Below are 16,426 nucleotides of genomic sequence, written 5' to 3'. Positions count from 1 at the left end.
TCTAAATCCCCCCCCTTTTCTTCCTCATTCACCTCTTCGTCCGACTCACTCGGTTCACTCTCCTCCAGGGGAGGGACACTAGGTGCTACCAACAGAGAAACATCCTCCTCAGGGTCTGACAACTTAACAGAATACTCCTTCCCTTTCTGCCACCCTTTGCAGCCCGCACAACCATCTGTTGCTGTTTTTAAGACCATAATGCCACACTCTTTCTGCCATTCTCGCTTATTTTTCAAACAATAAAACAAATCAAGATAGGGAATTTCTTCCCATTTCTCATTATTTTGTAAGAAGTGCATAAGAGGAGTTATAATATCAGGATTTAGAGTACCATTTCGGGGCCATTGCATACCCTCAGGTTCGTAGTGGGGCCACACATGATTACAAAAATCAATCAATTTCTTTTTACTCAGTTCTTCACCAAAATTCCCCACCTTCCAATGTTGCAACAGCCCAAGGGTGAATCATTCGGAATTTCCATCCCCGAACTAGCCAGAACTTTAAAGGTTTTAAAAGGCATCATAACACTCACACTCACACACTTTACTATTATTTCCACACTCACACACCCTTTACCACAATTCTTGCCTTTCTCGTCGCCGCGAGTGGCAAGTGCTGGATCTGCGCAATCACTGTTGCGTCTGACGACCAGCGCCTAGGCTTCCTTTTCCACAACCTTTAAGACGTCCTTTGCCCCCGGTGCGGGATCACCGTCCCGTCTTAATCGGCGGGCTTTCCCTTTCAATAAAGAATAAAGCACCTTGCGGGCTTACCTCACAGTCGTCCGTCAGGCGCGGGGTCGGGCACGGGTTGATGTCTCCCCAGAAATCACCTGGTGCCGGCGTGGAGTAGATCAGCTCGCGAACCGCCCCTGCCGCCCCCGGAGTCCTGCCGCGGTCGCCAAAACTGCTGCCCAAAACCCCAAGTAAAACACAAACTAACAGAGTGTCAGTTTATGTGGTGCTTTATTCAGGGCCCGGGGACCTGCGGACTCGCGTCCCAAGTCAGGATCCCTCTGGTTCCCTTTTTAGAGGGTTTTTTATACCCTTTTACAAATGGTTTATGTGCAGAAGTACACATTCTTCTATAGATACATTCACCTTGAAGATAGCATTTTGGCGTCATAAATCTTACATGGTTGCTTATCTTAGGACTATAGTGTTCTCCCCCTCAATCTCTCTCTGGCGCCACTGCCCACCACCAGTACTTTATTTATGTTTATACTTTAACCTTATCACTAACGGTTCTGCATGCTCTTAGCACAGCACATTCTTAAGTTAGTTTCCCAGGGCCTACTCTGGGGACTGCAGTCTTCAAGCCTTAGCATTACTACTACTATTATGGTTTATACACTTTATATTCTAATATTCAGGATTTCTAGTCCATACGGTAACAGTTAGAGAGTCATTGTCCCTGAACATATCTGTTTTAATGATTCAACAGGAGCCATGTTTAGATAAGGGGCTGCAAATGGGAGAAATATAGCCATGACTATGTGCCACCCAAACTAGGGTAAGCTCGACCACATGGTGCCACCCAGTGAAGTTTCTGCATTCAGCACACACAAAAAATGAGATCACTCAAGAACTGTTCTTTTTTCACCCCTTTCTCTCGATGCTGTCGGGCCCAATGTTGGGCACCAAAATTTCTTTCAGTTTGAAAGACATGTGTTTGCTAGGGAAGGCAGGACTCTCCCTCGGACTGGAAAATGTAAACCCCCTCCCTTTGAATTATTATAATTTTGAAATTAAGGGGGTTTTAATCGAAGATATGAGATAGGAATAACAGTTTCTTACTGGTATGTATAACAAGGCAAGGAAACAACAACTATGGAATTAATAACAAACAGAACCAGGGAGCCTGTGACAGCATTTCTGGCCGAGATGGGAAAGGATGGAGGAGAGGATTTGCTTCTCAAAGCCCTGGGGCAGTCAATCCCAGTGCCCCTGCCGGACTCTGAAAAGCACTAAGCTAGAACAGCAGATATGAACAGAAGATGTTGGGCTGGTGGACGAGATGTATCAGAGAATTTTTCGGCAGTAGTTCGAACCTCAGGACGTCCCAGCAGGGCAGGGCAGGGCGGGGCTTCAGCGCAGAGAAACTCAGAGCAGCGCTGAAGGAGCAGCGGGCAGCGGCAGCTGGGTGTGAGCAGAGGGTGATCGGTGCCTCTTTTAGTGAGGAAGGGGTTAATAAGGCCTTAGGTCAGTGGCTGCTCTTACGAGCAGAGGCTCACCCCAGAGGAGAAGGAGCAGCAGCTCTGTGCTGGGTCATGGGGACTTCCTCTCCTTAAGCAAGAGCAGCTCCAAACGTGTCTTCCAAAACCCAAAGCCTTGAGTAGCTGCCCACCCCCGCCCTCCTTTTTACCTGGGCCAGGCCAACCTTTTGTTTTCTCAAGCACCAACAAGTAGCTGCAGTTAGAATTATCTAGCAATTAATGGGAAAAATTCTATAGGTAAGAAGAAACAAAAGGAAAGAAAGCTAACCCTTAACAATAGATAAATATCTTAACTATTAGATAAATATCTAACAGTAGTAATGTCTTGAATAGTCGGCTATCATGCAAAAAAGAATCATGATTATTACAAACAGTTCTTTAGGCACAGAAGAGGAATAATTTAAAACATGTTTTCATCTGCATCAGTCTCTGAATTTTCAGTTGTTTCCGGAGCAGAACCCTTCTTAACTCTGGAGCAGTGAGTCCAGGGTCCTTTGCCAGCAACTTTGACTGAGGTGAGGGTGGTCAGCAGGACTTGGAATGGTCCTCTCCACTTGGCTTGTAGAGGATCACTGTCCCACCACTTCACATAGACCCAGTGTCCAGGCTGGAAGGGATGTGCAGGTGTGTCCAGTCCTATGGGTCTGGATAGCAGGATGTAATTCTGGAGCTTCTGCAACATGGAACCTAAAGCCATTAGATATCTCTGTAAATCCAGTTTCCCCTCCATGTGAATTTAACCTGGAACACGTGGAATCTGATATGGCTGCCTGTTGTAATGCAATGGGGGTTTTTCCCTTTGTGACAGCTTCACCAGCCTGACCGGGTTACAGCGTGGCTAATAATAATAATAATAATAATAATAATAATAATAATAAGAAGAAGAAGAAGAAGAAGAAGAAGAAGAAGAAGAGGAAGAGGAAGAAGGAGAAGGAGGAGGAGGAAGAGGAGGAGAAGGAGGAGAAGGAAGAGGAGGAGAAGGAGAAGAAGAAGAAGAGGAAGAGGAAGAAGGAGGAGGAGGAGGAGGAGGAGGAGGAGGAAGAGGAAGAGAAGGAAGAAGAAGAAGAAGGAGAAGGAGGAGGAAGAGGAAGAGAAGGAGAAGGAAGAAGAAGGAGAAGAAGAAGGAGAAGGAGAAGGAGAAGGAGAAGGAGAAGGAGAAGAAGAAGGAGAAGGAGAAGGAGAAGGAGAAGGAGAAGGAGAAGGAGAAGGAGAAGGAGAAGGAGAAGAAGAAGAAGAAGAAGAAGAAGAAGAAGAAGAAGAAGAAGAAGAAGAAGAAGAAGAAGAAGAAGAAGAAGAAGAAGAAGAAGAAGAAGAAGAAGAAGAAGAAGAAGAAGAAGAAGAAGAAGAAGAAGAAGAAGAAGAAGAAGAAGAAGAAGAAGAAGAAGAAGAAGAAGAAGAAGAAGAAGAAGAAGAAGAAGAAGAAGAAGAAGAAGAAGAAGAAGAAGAAGAAGAAGAAGAAGAAGAAGACGAAGAAGAAGAAGAAGCAGCGGGATGGGAATGATGGTGCCTGTGATATCCTTTTAATCCATTTGTGAACATGTGATCTGAGAGGCTGCATCCAAAGACCAGGGGGAGGGATATACACAGGGATACCCGAGGGCAAAGGTCCAAAGACAAATGAGAATTAGGGACGTGCCTAGGCATGCCTGACATGTCCTTACAAAGCCCATGGTTTTAGGCTAAAGCCTCTGCATCTGCAGGGCAGGGGCCAGACCTCATGTCTAAGGCCTTGCTTTTTAACAGCCTGCCTCCCAAGGTCTTAAATTTGTGCTTTCTTTATAGGGAATTTGGGCTAAATCCCAGTCCATCTCAGCCAAATCGACTACCACAGGAAGGGGCTGGATCCAGCTCTGGGGATTGCTCAGGCAGTGATTCCTGCCGGGATGAGAGAGGGTCATGGTGTCACCCTGTCCCTGTCCCCATCCCGCAGGATGGACCTTGCTGGAGCCCATGGAGAGCGGGAGCTGCTCCGGAATTCCACCTGATCCTGCCTCAAACTTGCTCCATCCATCCAACTGATCCTGCTCTGGAACACCTCCCTGATCCCACTTCATCCATCCCACACCAATCCTGTTCCATCCATTCTACGTAATCCCGCCCCACCCATCCTGTCCCAATCCCTCTCTGGAATTCCAACCAATCCTGCCCCATCCATCTCACACAAATCCTGCCCCATCCACCCTGCACCAATCCTGCCCCATCCATCCCACCTGATCCCGCTCCAGAATCCAGCTGTGATCCCACTCCACAATTCCATCTGATCCTGTTCTGGACCCCTACTCTGATCCAGAATCCCTCCCTGATCCCAATCAGTCCAATCCTGCCCTGATCCCTCTCTGGAATCCCACCCTCATCCCGCTCCATACCTGTGGTCAGGCTGTTGTTCCCACATCATTTCCTGCAGAAAGAGAAGATCCATGAGATTCTAGCACGGATCACACACCAGGATTAACCCCAGGATCCATCCTGGGATCTGCACAGAGGGGATCCAGAGCTGGATCCACCACTGGTACTCACTGGCTGCCATGCTGTATTCATTCCTGTCCCTCCTCCCTGTGGAGAAACAGTGGGATCAGCGTTGGTGGCACAGGATTCCCAGAACAGTGCCAGGTGGATCCATGCCCCTTCCCAGCCCCCATCCCGTGCGTTACCGGATTGGCGCTTCCAGATGACAAATCCAATGAGGACAATGAGGATGATGATGGCAGTGATGATGGACACAGCGACCACCACAGTGAGATTCCTGCCAGCTGTCGGCTCTGGGAAACGAGGGATGGTGAGCAGGGGGAGGGGAATCCCCATTTGAGCATTCCAAATTCCCAATTCCCACATTCCACATTCCCAGCCTCACCCCAAGCGTAGATCCCAGGCCCCGACATTCCGGGATGCTCCACCCGGCACCGGTACTGCTCCCGCTCCTCCGGCCGCGCCTCGATCCTGGCCCAGGTGTGGAAGGTGCCGTCACTGTTGGGAATGATCCCGCCCCACTCCGTCTCCTGATCCCAGATTTCATCCCCCTTCATCCAGTTGACTGCGATGGAGCTGGGGTAGAATCCGTACGCGTGGCAGGACAAGATCAGCGTCCCGTGTTCCTCTTTTCCAGACACATGGACATCAGGGGGCTCTGGAATGGGATAACGGTGAGAGACATCCATGGAATTCCACGGGAATGGGATGAGGGTGAGATCTAACCATGGAATTCCCACTTGAATGGGATGGGGGTGAGACCTGTCCCTCGAATTCCCACTGGAATGGGATGGGGATGTCATCTCCCCATGGAATTTCCACTGGTATGAGATGGAGAAGAGATCTGCCAATGGAATTCCCACTGTATTAGGATGAGAGAGAGATCTGCCAATGGAATTCTATGGGAATGGGATGGGGTGACCTCTACTCATGGAATTCTCACAGGAATGGGATAAGGGTGAGATCTGGACATGGAATTCCCAGTAAAACGAGATGGAGGAGACATGTGCCCCTGGAATTCCCACTGGAAATGGATGGGGTACAATCTGCCCATGGAATTCGGATTGGAATGGGATGGGGTTGAAATCTGCCCCTGGAATTCCATGGAATGGGACAGGGGTGAGATCTGCCCATGGATTTCCCACTTGAATGGGATGGGGATGAGATCTGTTCCTGAATTCCCACTGGAATGGGATGGGGGTGAGATCTGTCCGTGGAATTCCCACTGGAATGGCATGGGGGTGAGATCTGCCTCAGGAATTCCAACTGGAATGGGATGGGGGTGAGATCTGCCCATGGAATTCCCACTAGAATTCCCATGTTCCCAAATCCTCCATTCCCAAATCCCACATTCCCACAGGAATTCTGCTCCCACCTTTGCGGTCCAGCTCCTTCTGCCCATATCCGATGTATTTCTTGAGCCATTCCTGGCATTCGTCTTCCAGGTAATTGATCCACACCTCTGCCACGTTCTCATGCTCCCAGCGCCTCCTGGTGATCTCAGCAGCGCTGTCGGCCGCCACAAATCTCCTGGATCTCAGGTCAAAGGAGATGTAATCCCGCCCATCGTAGCCATCCTGGAAGGATCCATGGATGCTCCCGTTGGACAGGAGGTCACAGCCGTAAACTCGTAACTTTGTGTGAAGACCTGCAGGGATTGTACCCACAGAGACCCATGGAATTGTATCCCAGCCCCACAGAGCCCCATTCCAGCCCTATGGAGCGCCAGAGTCTGATGGAGACCCACAGAGCCTCATCCCAGCCCCATAGAGCCCCATCCCAACCCATGGATCCCAACCTAACCCCACAGATCCCAGCCCAACCCCATGGATCCATGTCCCCATTCACACCCATGGATCACAAGATATCCCATACCTGCCTAATGGATCCCCATCTCAGCCCCTTTGGTGACCTGTGAATTCACATTCAAGCCCTATGGATCCACACCCCAGCCCCACAGATCCCATCTCAGTCCCTTGGATCCCCATCCCAACCCACAGATCCCATCCCAGCCCCATGGATCCCACCTCAGCCCCAAGGATCCCCATCCCATCCCAACCCATAGATCTATCCCAGCCCCATAAATCCCAGGCCCACAGTTCCCACCCCAGCCACACATATCCCATCCCAGCCCCACTGATCCCCCCACTCACCCCTGCTCTGGTTGTACCGGCTCCTTGCTGTCTCCAGGTCCCTCGCATCCATGTGCTGGTTCTGCTCACAGATCTGGGTCTGGCTATCCCAATATCCCGGCTCGGCTCCGTCCTTTATCCACTGTGTCAGCGGCTCCACCCGGCCCCGCTCGCTGTCACAGCGTGTGAAGGGGATCCCATCCACAAACCCCATGGACATGAACTGGGGGATCCCCGGGCTGGGCTCCGACACGGCCACGTGCAGGTAACGCAGGGAGTGGAGAACTGGGAGGACACGGAGATTTGGGGGCGTTGAGAGAGTTATGGATCAATGAAAGAGGAACTGGGATAGTCGGGAAGGGGTGCATGGGGTTCCAGTGTCCAGGAACGGGCGCTCAGGGGACGCCTAGTATGAAGGAAAGGGGAATACAAGGATTGGGACAGGTGGGATGGAGGTTTCAAGGGATTCCTGTGCCGAGGAAAGAAGTCCAGGGGTCCCCAGTGCCAAGGAAAGAGGAGTCAGAAGGCAGGGTGAGCCGGGATGGATGGAATGGGAGTCTCAGCGGTCTTTGATGTAGAGGGAACAGGGAGCTGGGGACTAAAAAAATCACGAATGCGGGTCCAGGGGGGTCTCAGGGTCAAGGAAAAGGGGAGTCTGGAAAAGGGAAAGGTGGGATGGATGGGAAAGGGGGTGCAGGAGGGAAATGGTACGGGATAAGGGAGTGCAGGGGGGTCCCAGTGCCCAGGGGGTGTCAGGGGGTGTCAGGGGGTCTCAGAGACCAGAATCCTCCCTGGGAACCTCCACGACCCCCCAGGGACCTTCCTGGAGCCCCTGGGACCCCCTGCAGGAGGAGCAGGGGATGAAGAACTGGGGGGTGCAGAGACTGGGGTGGCAGGAAGCAGAACGGGGAGAGCCAGGAAAGCTGGGAAGGGTCTAAGGTTCAAGGAAAGGACTGGGAGAGGCGGGATGGGGGATCCAGGGGGTCCCTGTGCCCAGGAAAGAGGGTCCAGAGGTCCCCGATGTTGAGGGAAAGGGGGCCCTGGGAGCTGAGAAGGACAGGAATGGGGGGCCAGGGGGTCCCTGGTTCACGGGAAAGGGGGGTCTGGGGCTGGGAGAGGCGAGCGGATCCTGAAGGCGCAGCCTGGGAGATGAGAAAAAGACCGAGGGAGAGCGGTGGGGGAGGGGATGGGGGAAAGAAAGAATTCCAGGGAGTTCATCTGAGTCCCACTGGATCCCCGCAGCGACCCTCCTGATAGCCCTGGGACGCCCGGGACCCTCTGGGACGCCGTTTCGGGAAGCGGCGGGAGTGGGAAACGGGGGGGACACGGAAAGCTGGGAATTCTGGGGGGTCCAAAGGTCATGGAAAAGGGCGAGACTGGGGTCTGGGAAAAGCGGGATGCTCGAAAAGGGGGTGCAGGAGGGTCCTAGCCCGGAAATGGAGATTCAGGGGTATCTCAGTACCCAGGAAAGCATGTTCAGGGGGGTCTCGGTACCACATAAGGGTGTACGGGAGGGTCCTGGTGCTGGGGAAGAGGATGGGGGCGTCACAGAAGCCAAAATGGAGCTAAGGGGACAGGGGGGATCCCGTGCCCGGGAACGAAGGCTTAGAGGGTTCTCGGTGGCTGGAAATGAATGTTCAGGAGGGTCGCGGTTTCGGGGGTCCCACTCACCTCTCGTCGCGGCCCCCGGCTCCCGGAGCCCCAGGAGCCCCAAGAGCAGCCCCAGAGCCAGCGCTGGAGCCATCGTTCTGCTCCGCTGCGGGCCCGCCCGGCCCCGGCCCCAGAGCCGCCTCCGGCCCCAGAGCCGCCTCCGGCCCCGCCCCCAGAGCCGCCTCCGGCCCCGCCATTGGCGCTGCTATTTCCTTCCCACCAATGGTAACTCCATTCTATGTGACGTCATCGGTTGCCGGGTAGATCCCGGTCTCTCAGGTTGGGACGCGGAAGCGAAAGAGACCGAGGGAGCGCGGAGGCGGGCAGGGGACGGCACGGACGCCTGCTGCACTGGGGCGGGGCTTGTCCCCTCTCTGCCCAATCAGCGCGCGGGAACGAGGAGTGACGGCAATAGTAGCCAATCGCAGCGAGGGGCGGGCTCTGCACACGGCACGGACTCCTCCTCCCTTTCCCCGAGCTCCGCTATTTTTCGGAAACCTCGCCTGAGGCGGGGCCCTGGCGCTGGGCCCGGCCCGGGCAGGAGGCCAAGGAAGCGCTGCTGCCCTGAACCGCCGGGAGCTCGGGGTGAGTCCGGGATGGAGCCGGGATTCACCTGCAGCCTCTGTAGGAGCCTGGGCCGGAGAAGGGGATGCCTGAGAGAGGCCAAAACCTCTCTGTCGCTTCCCTCCTCACACTGCGCAGGGAACAGAACACATAAGGAAAGGCTCGAGGGTCTGGATAAGGGCGGGGAGAGTTTAATCACTGGTCAACACACCTGACTTGGGGAAATTAATTGAATTTATTATTGTGATAAATGTGACTCGTGCTAATTAAATTGTAACTATATTAGCAAAATTGTATTTAGATCAATAGAAGACAATTGTTACAGAGTGAAAGGGGGGGAGATGGGTGAGACAGGACAAAGGACATCTTCCAAATGTTGGGAGTCGAAGGAGGATGTTGGAAGCGAATAGTAGAAGGACGTAGGTCTGTCTGATAAGCAGCATCTAGAAATAGAGTTTTGACCTGGAAATGGGCCAAAATGGGACCATTCCAAGCATGGGATTTAATTCAAGTCTTGTTATGGAAAACATCTGCTCAGTCACACAGGGCGCCTGCGCTACCTGCAGGTCACACAGCGGTCACTGATGAAGATGATGAGCCTTCATCAGAAATAAGACCCTTAAAAGGATGAGAGACCCCCTAACCCATTAGTAGAGCATGCGCCATACAACATAGTGATGTAGATTTTAGGAACAGAAACTAGGAGGAGTTTTCTAGAAACTTCTGTAGCATATAGTATATAAACAGGATTTTTGGCCTTGATGCTTTGGTACGTGAGGAATGGGAGCCACTCCCCATATCACCGGTCGGTTTTGCTTATGCTTTATACGAACCTCAATTATACTAAATTATATTCTCAAATATATGCATTTTGATTGTATTCATCTCCAATACTTTAATTGTATCCATTTATAATTGTTACTATTAAAAATTTGCTGCTACATTTAATCTTGTTGCTTGATAAACTGGAAAAATAGAACGTCATTCATAACATTATCAAACAAGTCAGAGCAAGAGAATGAGAAAATAATTCCTACGAAAACATCTTCCCCTCACCCTTCCCTCCTTCCCGGATTTCCTGTTATTCTCCATTCCCTCCCCTGTCCCCACACAGGGGATGGGGGTCACAGTCAGATCGTGTCACTGTTCCCGGTTCCTGTCTGCAGTACAGAGGTGGCTGCCCTGTCCCCAGGACTGCACCTTGGAAGGTTCAGACTTCTCGCTCTGTCCACTCCATCTCCCCCTCCAATGTGCACACACACCCGCTTTTTTGCTTTTTTTTTTTTTTTTTTTTTTTTTTTAGTAAAACAAAACAATATTCATAATTCTCTTAAGTCTTTGTTCTTCCCTAGTTCAAGAATTTAACACAGCCTTGGCTGAACAACAGTCCATGCCAATTACCACCATTTTCTAGAAGTGACAATCTTTTTCGTTCCTTCTTACCTACAAGTCCCTGGCCCTGTTTCCAAGCAGATTCCCAGGGTTTGTTTAAGTCACATTCACCCTGTTCATTTCACCCGTCACTGCCGGAGCCCCTTCACCTGCTCGCCCTCGCAGGTTCCTCCAAACGCGTGTCCCTGCCCGCGGGCTGGGCTGAGCTGGGCTGAGCTGGGCTGGGCTGAGCTGGGCTGGTCTGGGGGCAGCGAGCCCGGCAGAAACCAACACCCGCGGGACGCTTTGGTTCGCAGGGCCCGAAGGTCCGGGGTTCCTCCCTTTCCCCTGTTCCACTTGGTTTAGGATTACATTTTTGGAGGGGATAAAAGCGTGTTTTTTCTCCAGCACTGGGTGGGTTTTTCCCTTGCATGGAGCACTTGGGCCTTCCCCGGGCCCCTTCTGCCCTCTTGCAGAACCAGTGGCATTTCCCACCACGCACAGTTTGTAACCAAGGGGCGGCTGCAGCCGAGGAGGCTCCAAGCGCCTCCTTCCAGACTGACTCTGCAGATGCCGAGGCTGCTCTGGGCTCTGCCGGGGCTCAGCACTGGGCGAGGCTGGGCCCGCTCTCCCCTCGCATTGCTCGGGGCAGCTGAGTCACAGGGGGAGAAGGCAGGGACACAAGGGTGTTGAGGTTTTAAGAGAGTTTTTATTCAAAAAACTGCCATAACAAACAGTCCTAACGACCCTAACTAACTAGCAGTGCTAATTACCATAACTAACTGTCCTAACTACTGTAACAAAAAGCTGTTCTCAAGTGCTTTGTCTCCTCTGCTGCACCCGTGGTTGCTTTGCTGCAGCAATCAGAGGGGTCAGGCTGGAGAGAGGCTTGGCTGATGATAAAAATGGGTGCTGCCCAAAGGATAAAAAAGAAAGAAATGAACCATTACTTTCCAGAGTCAAGTTCTTGGACGAAGGGGAATGGTTTGAAACTCAAGAGACGGAAGCGAGCTCAGATTAGGTCTAAGGAAGAATTTTTTTTTACCAGAGGAAACACTGACAGAGGGAGCCCGGAGATGTGGGAGGTGCCTCCTCCCTGGAAGCATCCAAGCTCAGGTCAGGCAGGGCTCTGACCCACTTGAAGATGTCCCTGCTCGTTGTGGGTCACCAGGTCCAGATGACCTCGAACAGACCCAGCCAGCCCCAACCAGGCGAGGATTCTGCTTGCTTTGCGTGTGAAAAGCAGCGAGGCTGGAGATTATCGGAGGTCCCCCCCCAAGAAAAGCCCTCCCTGGCGCTGCTGTTTCCCCTGCAGCCGCTTCGCGCTCACCTGCAGCAACTCCTGGGCAGAGAAGCGCCGCTCGTCGTCCGAGTCCAGGCTGCACTCGAGGAAGTCCCGCAGCAGAGCCGACAGGCGCCGCGGCTCCTGCAGCTGCGGGGTCCCGTTCTGCCGGATCAGAGCCCGAGCCTGCAGGAAAAGCAAAGGCAGCGCTGTGCCAGCTTCCTTCACACCCACAGCTGCTCACATCGACCCCGGTAACTCAGCCCCAGCTCCGGGGGCAGTTTCCTCCCCGGCAGAGGTGCTGCTCACGGCTCATTTTTCTATGCCAGCCAAAATCCCCAAACCCTGATGCAGCCACAGCCATTGCAACATCCAAATGATCTTGCCTTGAGAGGCCATTTCGTTGTCTGACTTTGTTAGTAGGAACCTCCATCAGAAACAGTATATTTTGCTTCTCCAAATACGGACACCAGCTTTACAGGCCATTTTCAAGAGTCAGTGTGGTCTGCGTGTGTTATTTTAAATTGCATCAAACACATGTCTGCAGTGCCACTGACACTGAAGTAAATGAATTCCTGATGCCCCATCCCAGAAATTGCCAGGCAAGGAACAGGAGGTTGGGGTTGCTGAAAGCTCAGGCTTAATGACAGAGAAAGTAGCTTGGACTAGGAAGGAAATATGTTGGACTACAGGGATGTTAAGCAATCATCTTCATGTTTTAGACAAGCTTCCTAGTGAGAAAAATCAGGGGGGAATTCAACTTAAACCTTTCTTAAAAACCTCTTTTAGAAACTCCTTCAGAAAATTTGTTGGGTTTGGGGAAGGGTTTTGGGGTTGGTTTGGGGTTTTTTTGCAAGATAACATTAGAGCTGATACACTGGCTTCACATTTTCAGGTCATCCTCATAGACAGAAGAGCTGCAACAATTTGAAACCCAAAGCAAATTGTTGCTGGAGACTGCAGAATATTCATCTGTGTTCAGGCTCGAGTCCTCTGGGAATTCCCTTCCCAATATGCAGAAACCTCCAGCAGCTCCTCCCAGTGCAGGGTCAGCCTGTGCTCACAGGCCTCTGCAAACACTGGAGAATTTGCCTCTTACCACAGCCCCTGTTTCCTTGAAGTAAGGAGGTTCTCCTTCCACCATCTCGATGGCCACAATGCCGAAGGACCAAATGTCCACCTTGGGGCCATAAGGAGACCTGGTCACAACTTCTGGGGCCATCCAGTGAGCAGTGCCCACTATGGAGCTGCACTGGTCCTGCTCAGGGCTGAGCTGAGCACAGAGGCCAAAATCAGCTGAGGACAGAAACAAACACTGTCAAAGACAGCTGCAATGAGGAAACCAAGCACAAAGATTCCCCACTCTCAGTGTGAGAATGCAGTAGTGAAGTCAGCTGGAAAAGTCCTCAGGGATGTGGCCAAGGAATGATGGAACTGGACCCTTAAATAAACCCTCAGCGTTCATGCAGTGGCTTTTACTGATTCCCTTGCAGTTTAGATTCCAACTCCCGTCCCTCTGGAAGGGCCATGCCCAGAGCAAAGCCACTCCTGACACTCTGCTCCTCTCCTGAGCTCTCTGCACGGGGCAGCCGCTCTCAGCTGGCAGCAGGGGCCGGGCAGTGCCAGCAGCAGCACTTGTGGGGCTCTGACCATCACTGGAAACAGCCTCACACTCACACCCCGGGAGCACCGTGCCTGGCCACGAACACCCACCCAGCTTGACAGAGCCAGCCATTCCCAGAAGGATGTTGGAGCTCTTCAGATCTCTGTGGATCACCCGGTTGGAATGGAGGAAATCCAGGCCCTGCAGACACTGAGAGACAACAAGAAACACAAGGGTAAAAATCAGTGGCCAGAACACATCAGACAAGAAAGGACAGTTTGGAATTCTCCCAGCAGCAACTTTGCTGTGACAGGCCAGGAGACAGTGCAGACAAGCTCCAGGAAAATGGTTCAAGGCAAAGCTGAGAACAGCAAATCAAATCAAATCAAAGAAAGACAGAGAGAGTACCACAGCAGCAGGAAAGAGGACAAGAACAGAGTAGAAGTGTAGTGATACTGGCAGGCCACTGACTCCAGAGGCTCTTCCTTCTCCAATTCTTAAAAACAACACAGAAACAAAGCCCTGAGCATGGAGCCCCTCCTGCTCTCACAGCCTGTTTGGAAGGACCATCGTGTCCAAGCCATGGGAAGCACAAGCAGGATCCCTCACCTCCCGACTGACAGCTGCCATCTCTCCTTCAGCCATGCGTGTCTGTCTGACAACGTCCTGCAAAGTTCCTCCATCCATGTATTCCATCACCAGCCAGAGATCTTCGTCGACGAGGAAGCTGGAAGAGGAAAACAACAGCATGGAGATGAATGTGCACTGCTCAATTCCCCCATGGAAAAGCCTCGAGTGGAGTTTTGTTTCCAGGTCACTTGTCAATGAGAACACGATCAGATGGAGAGATTCCTGCACAGGCCTTGGAATCTGCACAGTCTGAAGGAGAAGGAGACACCTGTGAGAAAGGAGATGCCTTAGATGGCAAGCAAGTGAAAAACGCAGTTTAGCAACAGCCCAAATCAGTGTGGAACCACAACACTTGCCCCCAGCTGGTTCAGCATCTGAACTCATCAGTTCCACCATTCCCTCCAGAACAAGGCAATGCAACTTCCAGAGTTATCCAGGCAAGGAGGCCATACAGCACTTGGGACAAACGTTATCAACTATTTGGGAAACCATGAACAAAGTCCCTTCAGAAACAGGCAAGGCCATTGAAAAATGGGCAAATGAGGCATTTCTGGAAACCTGGACTTCCTGGCATCTGCAGCAATGGAAAGGAGTTGGGAAGAAGAAGCCAAGGGAAATAATTTCTGCCATGGTTTATCAGCACTTATCATAAGGCACAGCACAGGGTTCCAGATTGAAGAAAAAAACAAACAAAAGCATGAAGCATGGGAGTGAACTGCCAGGCTGTTGTTGAAGATATGTCCAGGTCAGGCTTTTTCAAAACAGGCTACTGACTACGGATGAAAGATTAACACAGGGCCCTTGCACAGGATAAGACCTGAAGCACTCACCTGTCCAAAGAGTTGACAATGTTGGGGTGGTTCTTGCCTTTCAGGACCAGGATCTCATTCACAGCTCGTTCCCTGTTCTGCTCTCTGAGACTCATTTTCTTTATGGCCACCTGAAGTGACATTGCAGACCTTTAGCTGGAGGGGTCTGTGGCAGGAGACCACAGCAAGCATGGAGTGAATCTTTTTGGAGCGACAGAGCCAGGCTGTGCTAAACTGCCTTGGCATGGGACACCAGAGCTCAGCAAGTGCCATTCCCACAGCCCATTCCTCTGCTGGCTGGGGGCTGCTTACAGGACACGTGGCCAGAGACATTTGGCCTTGTAAGCTCTGCAGAAATGGTCCCTCAGCTGTCAGCCTCAAAGCTCTTAACAACATTTTCTGCACCTACAGAATCTGCATCTTCTCAAATGGCCTTAGTTTATCACCACTCCGATGATGATGATGATGATCATTATTATGATTTAAACACATTTTGCAAGCAGGAGGTAATTCTGGTGCTGTGAAACAGAGCAAAACAGCCCAGAACCCTTTAGCAACTCTATGGGACTTGGTCAGGATTTCAAATGCCACTGCTCTGTTTGGGATTGCACAATAAAGCAAACACAGACATCCACTGTCACAGGCTGTCACTAACACCAGACCCAGTTGTGTTTCAACTGCAGCGTTTAGGAGAGAGCTTTGCTCTGGACATCCATCTTCTCATTTCTCTCCCTCTCTCTCTGTGAACAGCTGGAGTAGGACTAAAACCCCAAAGTGAGCCCAAGCAGGATCTCTCCCTAATTAGGCCTAATTAGGCCTTTGAAGATGAAAAGCAGGAAGGAAAAACTGCTAAATAGTGTTCCTGTCCAAGGCTGGGATGAAGATAAATTGAGCCTCAATTCCACCTGCTGATGCATTCATGGTTTTAGATATGAAGACCAAGCCATGGTGTCCGGCTCTGACAGACACCACTGCCCTCCTTGCATTCCTCTGGGCACTTCAGAAGCACCAAGTCTGTCCCAGCTGTGTTCTGAAGGCTGACACTGCTCTGCCTTCAGAGGAGCAGCCTGTGCAGGAAAGCTCTGCTGGGCCCCCGAAGCTGCAGCCACAGCCCCCAGCAGAGGGGAAAGCCCTCGAGAGCTGCCAGACGTGCTGGACGTGGTGGCACTGACCTCTCCTCCAGTGGCCCTGTCGAGTCCTTTATAAACAGTTCCAAAAGCCCTGGAGACAAAACAGCAGAGAAGAAAGAATCAGAGCTTTAGGCCCTGGGAATGAAAGGCAGCCCAGACAGGAGATCTTTGCTGCCTGCAGCATTCACAAAACACCTGAGTACATCGACCCTTCAAACAGCAGTGCAGCAGCCACCAGCCGTCTGCCAGGCAAGGTGTGCAAGAGAAAACTGAGCCCAACACGAAGGAAAAGGGCTGGAGTGAATGTCCACACTGAATCCCTTTAGTTCAAAACCTGAGGTGGGGGGTGGGTGTCTAAAGAACTGGAAAAGAATGTATTTCATCCTTTTGCATTTCCTGCCTAAGACTTGCAGGATCCACAAGGGCCCTGCCATCAGGCAGGTGATGCATTTTCCCCTCGAGTGCAGCAGCTCTGTGTCTGTTACTGAATGTATGGGGTTTATTACCTGTGCTGAAAAAAGCACTTATTAGTTCTTCTTGAGAACTGTTTTCTGAGAGTCACCAGATGGTGAGT

General features: G+C 51.6%; 1 protein-coding gene across 2 annotated transcripts; it reads right to left on the bottom strand.

Annotated features, from left to right (window-relative positions):
- Nucleotides 1–946: 946 nt before the first annotated feature.
- On the bottom strand, nucleotides 947–8,632 carry LOC148218037 (class I histocompatibility antigen, F10 alpha chain-like). 2 transcript variants are annotated; one of them, XM_088158152.1, is made up of 8 exons: nucleotides 8,485–8,632; nucleotides 6,835–7,098; nucleotides 6,057–6,329; nucleotides 5,067–5,339; nucleotides 4,867–4,974; nucleotides 4,733–4,768; nucleotides 4,582–4,613; nucleotides 947–2,902 (listed from the first exon to the last, which is right to left on the bottom strand). In XM_088158152.1, exons 1-7 carry the CDS (start codon nucleotides 8,555–8,557, stop codon nucleotides 4,588–4,590), a joined length of 1,053 nt encoding a protein of 350 aa, XP_088014278.1. In that variant the 5' UTR covers nucleotides 8,558–8,632; the 3' UTR covers nucleotides 947–2,902; nucleotides 4,582–4,587. The 2 variants fall into 2 exon arrangements, with proteins under 2 accessions (XP_088014278.1, XP_088014279.1); XM_088158153.1 differs by having other exon boundaries at nucleotides 947–2,888.
- Between the last annotated feature and the right edge of the window lie 7,794 nt (nucleotides 8,633–16,426).

This window comes from Sturnus vulgaris, unplaced genomic scaffold (genome assembly GCF_052056855.1).
Source record: "Sturnus vulgaris isolate bStuVul1 unplaced genomic scaffold, bStuVul1.hap1 Scaffold_195, whole genome shotgun sequence".
Classification (NCBI taxonomy): Eukaryota; Metazoa; Chordata; class Aves; order Passeriformes; family Sturnidae; genus Sturnus; species Sturnus vulgaris.
The sequence above is the reverse complement of the archived record's forward strand: the minus strand, read 5'-3'. Positions and strand labels throughout refer to the sequence as shown.